The sequence below is a fragment of the Octodon degus genome, unplaced genomic scaffold, assembly GCF_000260255.1.
Source record: "Octodon degus isolate 3935 unplaced genomic scaffold, OctDeg1.0 scaffold00032, whole genome shotgun sequence".
Classification (NCBI taxonomy): domain Eukaryota; kingdom Metazoa; phylum Chordata; class Mammalia; order Rodentia; family Octodontidae; genus Octodon; species Octodon degus.
The window spans coordinates 10,589,803-10,600,195 of NW_004524608.1; the positions used below are offsets into that span (position 1 = coordinate 10,589,803).

Genomic DNA, 10,393 nt, shown 5'->3' on the forward strand with positions numbered 1-10,393 from the left:
CACACACACACACACACACACACACACTTTAATAGCGCACCAGGAATGTTGCTGAGTAGTAGAGTGTTTGTCTAACATGCTTGATCTCCAGCACTGAAAACCCAAAACCAAAACCAAAAACCAAACCAACAACAGCAATAAAACAAGTGAACATTCTCTAATCTCCCACTGAAGACCTAAATTGTCCTCTGCCCCTTGTTAAATTGATAACACAAACTTTTACCCTGGGCTAGTACATGAATTTTCTGGTTGGGAAGTACCTCTATCAAAACAAACAAACAAACCAACCAACCCCTTGTTAGGGATAAGGTTACTCAATGTTTGGCTGTTTGCCTCAAAGGAAAAACAACAAACAACAACTGCACCCCTAATCCTTGACAATCTGTCTTTTCCCCTCAAGTGTGCTGACTCCCACCACTGACCACTGACCACCAACCACCGGGCCAAGGCTGGAAGGGGCAGGTTTCCTCCTGGTGGCACAGCAGACCACTGGCAGCTGTGGCACGGGAGTAGATTCCCTGCTTTACCTCCCTGTCTCTTCCTACCCCCAAACCATGCACCCTAAGGGCTGGGGCTTCCTGCTGGGGAAAAGCTGGTATCTAACACAAGGAAAACAACATGTAAAGGGCAAATGGGGTGTTAGAAAAGTCATGAGGGAGCCAGAGAGGGACAAGTGCCATGTGTATGGGAGAGGAGGGCTCAGGGCTTCCAATGCGGAGCTTTTCCTAATGTCATGATATATTCAGGGACCGCCCTGGGGGCAGCAACAAGCTGAACCTTGGGCCTTTACCTGTTGTTCATTAAATGCATGATTTGTGTTTTCTTCTGGGGTAGTCAGGCTTAAAACGGCTAGAACCAAGATGCTCCATTTGAGCCTACTGACGCCCAATAGGTAACTAAAAGCAGAACAAAGCTTGACTTCCATATTGTACCCTTTGTTACAGTAACTTGGTCCAAGTCCTTTAGCTTGAATGGTGTTTGTTAATCATTTAGGGAATGTCTGTCTAGGAGCTGGCTGGGCAGGGCTGATTAGCCCTGGATTTACCTGGTCTATCCCCTTCAAGACTGATGACAGTGAGATAAGAGGTTTATGGGGACTTTTAGCTCTCCCTAGAAGCCTCTGACCATTGTCCTAAACCTGTGATTTTCTGGAGTCTAAGAAGGCTGAAGCAGGGCTGGTGAGATGGCTCAGTGGTTTGAAGCACCTACTTAGAACAAGCTTGGCAAAGCACAGGGACCGTGGTTCGGTCCCCCAGTGCCACATGCCAGCCAGCCCCGCCCCCTGGTGGGCTGAGCTGGCCACACACACAAACACACACACACGCACACACACACACACACACACACACACACACACAAATAAGTAAATGAATAAAATTAAAAAAAAAAGAAGGCTGAAGCATATATGAGAGACAGCCATAGGCAGAGACAATCTCTTCCTAGTCAACAACTTCTCTCTCTCTCTCTCTTTTTTTTTTTTTTTTGTAGAACCTGGGATTGAACTTAGGCCCTTGCACTTGCCAGGCAATGTTTACAGACATTGTCTCATTTGATCCTCACAATAATTCCATAGAGCAGATAAAATCCCTACATTGTGCTTTGGACAACACTTTAATGAAGGTTTTGCATGAGTTGCCCAAGTTAATATAGCAAATTAGGGGGCTGGTGAGATGGCTCAGTGGTCTAAAGCACCTACTAAGAACAAGCTTAGTGGAGCCGGGGAGACAGCTCAGTAGAATATAGCGCTTGCCTGGCAAGCACAAGGTCCTGAGTTCAATCCCTGGTTCTGAAAAAAAAAAAAAAAAAAAAAAAAAACAGGCTTAGTGATAAATACATCCATCCTTACGACATCCTTATGGCATGTAATTGGTTTTGATTTCACACTACAATTAATGTATTTGAGGTGGTTTTAGTGACCAAAGAGCAATTAAAAGATATCACTGAGGGGCCAGCCAGATAGCTCAATGCATTAAAGTACCTACTTAGGCAGACATAGGGACAGGGGTTTGATCCCCAGTGTGCCCTGCTGGCCCCACCCCTGGGGCACGCTGAGACAGTGATTGAGACTGGACATGGGGATGCGTGCCTATAATCCTAGAGCGTGGCAGGCTGAAAACAGGAGGATCACTACAAGTTCAACCTGTGTAGTGAAAACCTGTAGACACTGTTCTAAATACTTAAAAAAAAAAAAAAGAAAATATTACTGAGATACAAACCCAGACACCCCGAGCTCAGAGTCTCTGTGCTTACCCACAACTCCATACTATGAGGTGAAGAACATCTAACACTTACATTACACATAGTTGGTTACTTATTGATACAATTCAGTGACAAATGAAATGGAACAACAATCTGAATGCATTTTCTCATTAAATTGTCATCCCCCTTGCAAAAGACATTATTGACATATATAACCATTGAATTAAATAGTGGCAACTATGATTCTTCCTACTTTCTAAACATTAAAAATTAAAATAAGAATTTGGGCAACAATAAAGATTCTCTGATATAGTAGGACCTTCTTCAATTGTTATTCAGAGAACACAATGCTAAAGTGCTTTGGGAAGGTTTTAAAAAGAGCAGATAGTCAGAAAACAAATAAACAAACATCCCAGTCATTCTTATTTCAAAGGAAAAATGAAAGAGAAACATATTTAGAAAATAAGGAAAATGAAAATGAAAATTATTAAAGGAAATTGACAATGGAAAATATCTATTCCAAGGAAGAGCTCACTAATTCTTCAAGCAAAAGCATAGATAAGAAAAGGGCTACTTTTGGAGAAATTGTGGCTTGGCTTTTGTTTCTTTACCTTTCTTTCTCCAGAGTGATCAGTTGTGGCTAATCCTGGTTGCCAACTCAATTGGCTTGAGAAATACCTAGAAGATTAGTACAGCAAATTTCTGGGTGTGCCTGGGCCATGGCTGGGCCTATGTGACTGTGGGTAGGTTCCTGGCCCTTTGCTATCTGGCTTTTTCCTTGTCTGCTCTGTCTCCTGACTGAAAGAACATGAACAGCTTTTTCCCAGCATTCCCTTCTGCAGTGACATTTGTGCCTTGAAGCCGGATGACCATGGACTGAAACTGTTGAGTCTGTGAGGCGCTTGTAGATTCCTGAGAAAGCCATATTCTGTTCTCATTACTGAATCCTCACTCAGCAGAGTGGCCCTCCAGGAAGGATAAATAGGAATTGCTAGTAATGAATGTTATGTGATGCTGGCAAGGTAAACTATACATGTCTATATGGAGAACTAACCATCAAAGCTGTGAAGTGTGCTTTTGTATACTTCTTACCATAGATTTCTCAGCAATAAGCCTTACTTGGCACATTGGATATATTTTAGTCACTACTTATTATTTGTCCCCTCAGCTCCCTTTAGAAATACAGGCTCCATTAATTTAGGAACTTTATTAACTCCACCTAGATAGGTCCAATCAGGTACTAAGTATTTAGCAAATATTTTAAGTGATTGAGTGAACAAATGATACAATCTGAATACCAAACATTTAAATATCTTCCATCTTTCCTCCCATAGGAAGAAAAATCCTGTGTTGTTAAGAAAATCACATTTAATTAGCAATCCCTTTTTTGGAGAGGGGGGGTACTGGGGATTGAACTCAGGGCCTTGTGCTTGCCAGGCAAGTGGTTATTCTACTGAGCTATTGCTCCAGCCCCCTTTTCATTCCCTAGTGAAACCAAAATACACGGAATGGGTACCAGGACACTCAATATTTATTGGCTAGTTGGTCAGTTTGTCCTGTAACATATTCAACAAAACTCACAGGCAGCTGGAAGATGAGGAGAACTTTTCTTCAATACTCTTAAAAGATATTTCTGGGTATTCCCCAAATAAAATTAATAATGTGAATACTTCTGTGGAAAGATCAAATTTAATTCACCTCCATTTGGGCAGAAGGTCAACTCCCAAAATGAAGCATCAAATAAATTTCTATGAATGAGCAGAAAAGAAAAACTGGCAAGGCCACAGCTCTGTCCACTTCACCTCCCTTAACAGTGTGTTGTATCTTGTAACAGCTGCTGCCGTCAACTCCAAACTTCTATTCAGAGGGGAATCAGTAAGGGCCTAATACTAGTTATGGAATATTTTACTAGTTACTATATATATATATATATATATATATATATGTTTTTCTCTGCACAACTTACAATCTTTTGGGGGAGGAAAATGCTACTTATGTAAAGTAATAGAATAAAACAAAAAGAAAAAGCATGCTGTAAAGTGCTTCCTGGGCTATTTTACATGCCTCCAGTAAATATGGACGTGTAGAGGCAGCAGTTCTCTCCTCCAAAGCTCCACCATCTTTTCCCTGAACTACCAGACTTCCTTGAAAATGGTTTATTAACAGGTCACTTTTCCTAAATGTGCATTTTTGATAGCTGAATTGACCCGTCCATCCTCTCTACTACCCTGGGCCCTGAGCCTCTCATTATGTTAGGCATATGAGGCTCCCAGGTGCCCAGGGCTGCGGAAGGCCTCCTTCCTCTGCCAGCAGCCGCTGTGAGGACTCTGCTTTATGTGGCTTCTGTAATGAAACGAAGCAGCCATATTTCAATGTGAATGTCTTTTTCTCTCTCATGACATAGACAAATGTTGATGTTTACTACAAGTCAGTACATTAGTTGCTAATTAAGTTCCTAGCTGCTCCAGCCAAAACTTGCTGTACTGAATCCAAGAAAAGAATGGCAGCTATGTCAAAAAATAAGTTGTTAGGGGATTTTTGTTGTTGTTGTTTTGTTTTGTTTAAAAAAAAGTTCTCTATTAAAAAATATGGGGAACTACGTCCTGGGAAACAGGAAACCTTGTCTTGGCTGTCTCTTAAACTGACTTGGTGGTCACAATCCCACCAGGCCCTGGCCTGGTCAGAGTTGTATAAACGTTAGCAGGAAGCAACAAACCTTGTTATAATAACTACTCACTTTTTCACACTCGACTCCAAGTTTCCAGAGGAACACATTATTTTTATTCAGGTTTATTTTTGGAGGGGTACAGGCTCCAGGGGTCTGGTGTCTTCTTAGCTTCGTCTCTCCAGCTGTCCCTTGCAGTTCGCCCCTCTGCCTGGGGTAGACCTGCTTGTATTCACCGGCAAAAAGTTAACTACTTTTAAAGGTTTGCGTAATAATCTGGGGCAGTGCCTCTTCGGGTTTGGTTGGGAAGTCCCGAATCACACTTTGTTGCCGTCTGCATTTTAGCTGCCAAGAGCTGCCAAGATCGCTGGAGCAGATCCCCGCGGGACACAAGACACCGGCCCAGGATCCTTGCTGTCTCCCTCCGGACAGAGAGATTTGGTTTCCTTTCCTAATCCCCACGGGATACCTAGCCACCGACCAAGTCTCCTCCCACAAGGAAACACTCTCCTCCCTGAAAGATGACGTTAAGAAAGTCCTGACCAGAGAATCGAAACAAAAACCAAAGTCAGGCAAACTATAAGTACGGCCGGCAGAAGACAGGATCCAAAGCTTCCGGCCCGGAGCGCCGCTGCCTGTCTCGGGAGTCCCGGCTGCGGCCGCCGCAGGACCCGCACCTGCACGCCCGCACCTGCTCGCCCGCACCTGCTCGCCCGCACCTGCCCCGCTGACCCGGGCAGACCGCGCTCGGCGAGGCCGGGGAGCCCCGCGGGACGCTGCGCTGCAGACCCGCATCCGGGCAGCCGGCAGTCTGCGCCCCCCACCCCCGCCAGGGTCACCCGTGGAGCATCCGCCTGGGACTACCCGTCCCCTTCTCCGGGAACCAGAGATGTCAAACGGGTATTCCTCAGAGAAGCGCTTCCTCTACCTCCTCTCGTGCTTCAGGGCGCGAGTGAAAATGAACATCCAGGTCGATCCGGTACTGGACTACCTGACCTTCCTGCCCAGAGACGTGAAGGAGCAGATTGGGAGGACGGTGGAGACCTCTGGGAACATGAAGGCTGTTGAACTGCTCCTGAATACCTTGGAGCAGGGGCAGGGCTGGCCCCCGGGCTGGACCCGGGAGTTCGTGGAGGCCCTGCAGAGAGCCGGCAACCCCCTGGCCGCGCGCTACGTAAACCCCGACCTCACTGACTTGCCCTCCCCGTCCTTCGAGACAGCTCAGGATGAATGTCTCCAGCTGCTGACCCTTCTGCAGCCCACTCTGGTGGACAGGCTGCTGGTCAGAGACGTCCTGGATAAGTGCATGGAGGTGGACCTGTTGACCACTGAAGACCGAAATCGGGTAGGTGTCCTCTCAGGTGTATGAAGCTGGGCTTTTAGACAGTTTGTAAAGCAGGGGCCGCCTGTACGTTTGCCCCATTCCCAAAGGCCTTTGAAATTTTTGAGCAAATCTGGTTTCCTCCTTTTTCAAAAAGAAGCTATGAGGCAGGGAATATAGCTTGAGTTCCTTCCTGGTGATCAAAAAGAGAGGGAGAGAAAAGAAAAAGAAAAAAATACACAGACACTTAAAACAAAATTTTGAAAGTTTGATCACAGAAAACCTAAATTTCTAATACTTTCACCGATATCATGAAATAACATTAGAATAGGAAAGTGCTGTATATTAATAGAAAATGCTATTGAACATTATATGCAATTAGTATAATTTTTAGATGTAATAGCATAGTTCATGTTCAAAATAAAACACAGAAAGCGCTAATATTATTAACACCATCTTACAGATGAGAAAACCGAGATAAATTAAATAATGTTTTCCAAGTCTCCCTGGAAAAATGGTGGCACAGGGAAGGCCCTAATGGTATTCAGTGTTATACCTTCTTTGATGTCATTCCATAGAACTAGAGTCAACAAAATATGGACTGCAAGCTAAATGGAGCTTGCCACTCGCTCTTGCAGGCCCACAGCTGAAAATGGGGTTTAGGAGATTCTTAATGTTCAAGTTTTCAGTGTCAATAAAGTTTTATTGAAACACAGCCATGTTCATTTGTGCATATACTTTTATAACTTCTCTTTTCCAGTTAAACAGATCATACACTGCCCTGAACTACACACTACGCCATTTAGTTTTGATCTAAATAAATTATATGTAACAAATATATCACATACACACACTTTTTAGTAGGAATATCTGCGTTCTGAATCTCTCTTTAATCAGAACGTCTATATTCTTTGGAATCAAAATTTAAACATAATTCATTCAAAAATATGTTGCTATTTGCAGTTTTTCATAATTGTGAAGGATTGACAGATTTTTTTTAAGGTAGTATTTTGGCAGAGTGACTTTTACAGGTGTCTTTATAGCCACTTTGCAGCCACAGTAGCTGTTAATATAATGGGGTTTGCTTAACTGAAAAAAGCAGCTGTAAAAGTAAACAAGTGAACATGCCTATGTTCCAATAAAACTTTATAGACACTGAAAAATTGAAAATTAAAAAACCTAAAGTATTTATTATCTGGCCCTTCAAAAAGTACGTTTTCCAGTTTCTGCCCTGTACTAGGTATTGTGCCATTTAATTTTGATTAAAATAAGTTATACGTTAAAAAACCAGATACACACTTACATACACACTTTTTAATCAAAATATCTGTATTGTAAGTATTTGTCTTTAATCAGAATATCTACATTGTTTGGAATTAAAATTTAATCAGAATATCTACATTCCGAATATTCATCTTTAATCAGAATATGTACATTCTTTGGAATCAAAATTTAAATATAATTCATTGAAAAGTATGTTGCTATTGCATTTTTTCATATTCATAAAGGAAATAGATTGTTTTAAGGGAGGACTTTGGCAGGCTGACTTTTACAAGTGCCTTTTGTGCTTAATATATGCTGACCTGTTTGAACCTGATTTATTCAGGGCCATAAGTTTTGAAAGCCATTTAAACAAATAAACCCATCACTACAGGTCAAAGATTTGTCTCTACTTTACTATGATATTGACTTCTTTTCTTTTTGGTCCATCGGTTGTATCTTCATGACAATGCCAAGCGCCAGACTGATTGGACAGAGCCTATCATCCGAGTTGATCTGTAGTAACTGAAGTTTATGGTCCTTTGTAGACCTGACAGCCACAAGCCCTATCCAAAGGCCCAACTGACGTCCAAATTTGATGGCCAGTTTTCTCAACAAGTAAATTACTTTTCACTGTTGTCTGTAGCATTTATGTCATTTTGTGTATTGAGAATCAACTAGAACGCATTATAGTAGTCCAGCTGGATATGACAAATGTGTACATCACTGTGGCAGAATCTTAATTTGGAAGAAAGTCTGCAGCCTTCAAGCCAGCTGGAGCTGGAAGATGGCATTTCCAGCCACAGTAGCTGTTAGGAGGTCCAGAAGCAACAGAGTCCAGTAACACCACAAAGCTGTTTGTGTTTCGTGGGTATGATGTCCCGATTGCCAGCGAAACAGCACTTCTCCGTATTTACTCTAAATACTTCTGCCTATCAGCATCACTTTTGTCTTGCCTGGATTCAATTTCTGCCAGCTACATTTTATCCAAGTTCTTGATTCTGGCAGGCTTGGAGGCAGCTAACAGTAATGCAAGGGATTTGACACAAAGAAAATAGAGAGTAAGGGGCTTTCACGTACTGGAGCAGTGAGGGGCAAAGTAACCAAAATTTCCCTCAGATTCATACTATAAGGAGGCCTTAGAAGAGTGAAGAGCTATGGATTTCGGGCTCTCTAAGGAGTAACAGTGACTCTGTAAGCAGCTAATCATTTTATATGCATCATTTCACATTATCACTTCCAAAAATAAGCTATGACAATTGTAGAAAGGAAGCACTACGTTTGGGAGAATTTCTGTTCATAAAAGGGTCATTGATGATGTTTTTCTGATAGGATTAAAATATGAAGTGAAGATCATAAGAACTTAGAATGGAAAGATAATGGATTTGAGGTCTATCTTCGCTTCTTAATGTATGTATAACATTGGAAAGTTATTTAGATTACTTTATCCTAACTTTATTCATGAAAATAAACATCATAGCAATTTCTTTTTCTCTCAGTGTTTTAGTTATCATCAAATGAGAAATAGCAATTAAAAAACTTTTATAAATAATAAAGAACTATTTTTATATGGTAACATTGACTTTTATTATGTACTTGGTAAAGGATCTGACTACACAGCTGTACTCACAGTGAGACTCATGTCTCAGCTTCCCCAGCATTGGGGTTACAAACATACTCCACTATGCCTCATCTCAGTGGCTGGCTTAGGGCAACTGGGGGCTGGTGTGGCCTGTGGTGCCAGGGATCGAACCCCTGGTCCCTGCGCTTGCCTACGCAGGCACTTAGCCTGCTGAGCTATTACGTTGACTTTTTATTATCGTTTATCTAGTTACACTTTCTCGTAAAGTTATAATTTCAGAATGTAGATAATTCTTACATATAAAAATTCAGATCTGTGTCTTAAAATTCCTAAATAAAACTTATTTGAAAGAAAAACTATCTTTTCTCTTTCAGCTCCCAGATTTTAGCAAAGGCTCAGAATAGGTTTAGAACTTTTAGAACTTCGTAAGAAGAGAATGTATTTTCAAAAATTTATCTGGAGGAAGAGTTGAAACACTCGATATGTTGAATTTGCTTTCCCAGCAAGCGATGGGAAATAGATGAATGATGCTCACTAGATTTACACATTTGATTTTTCATAATTTAAAATTTACATCAAAATCTGACCTTACTGTAACTAATTAATCAAGTTATCTGAAGATGTTCTTTTACTTTTAGTTTATTTTCTAGCATTCCACTAGACATTTCTACTATCTAGCTTAGAAGCCCCGTCCCCATCTGTCAGCTCCTGCCCCCAATTACACCATGGATCCTGAAAATCATCTGAGACTTCATTCTGTGTCCAATGAATACCCAAAGAACACATTTAGTTCATTGATTTACTCATTCATTCAGTTTGAACTTTTGTGTGGCATCTATGTGCCAGACATGATGCTAGTGGGGGAAAGGTAAGACAGAAATAGACATGACCTGTGCTTTCCTGGAGTTTATGTTAGAATGTTAACCCAAGTTCATTCTTTCAACCAGTAGTTAATGAATGTTTACTGTCCGTGAGGCGTTATTCTAAAGTCTAGGCACTGAGCCATAAGTACAAAAGTCATTTTATAAATCATAGTGGGGTGATGCTTAATGGTAAGGGCATGTTCCTGTGCTGCCCTGCTTCTTTTAGGAGGCTTAGTGACAGCATGGCACATACACACCAGGGTCTTGAACTCTGAAACAAAAATGATAATACAAGTGCTTCCATAGTCTTTTTTTTTTTCAGACCTGGGGATTGAACCCAGGCCCCTGTGTTTGCCAGGCAGCACTTATTCTACTGAGCTATCTCCCCAGCACCGTAGTCTTAATAACAGTTTGAACAGTTGAAGAAAGACACGTGTTTTACCACTGTCTGAAAGTATTAAACACTTGTAGTTTTGATGCGCCCACACACATCCCATCTATGC

General features: G+C 41.7%; 1 protein-coding gene across 4 annotated transcripts in view; it reads left to right on the forward strand.

The window, feature by feature from the left end:
- The first annotated feature begins 5,448 nt into the window (after nt 1-5,448).
- The window catches only part of Ifih1 (interferon induced with helicase C domain 1), a 59,431-nt gene continuing 54,486 nt past the window's right edge, over nt 5,449-10,393 (forward strand). For 2 of the 4 annotated variants that reach the window (XM_023713798.1, XM_023713799.1), the window contains exon 1: nt 5,451-6,209. In XM_023713798.1, coding sequence (XP_023569566.1) covers nt 5,754-6,209 — 456 coding nt within the window. In that variant the 5' untranslated portion in view covers nt 5,451-5,753. Of the gene's footprint in view, nt 6,210-10,393 lie in introns of all 4 variants that reach the window. The other 2 variants (XM_023713800.1, XM_023713797.1) reach the window with 2 other exon arrangements.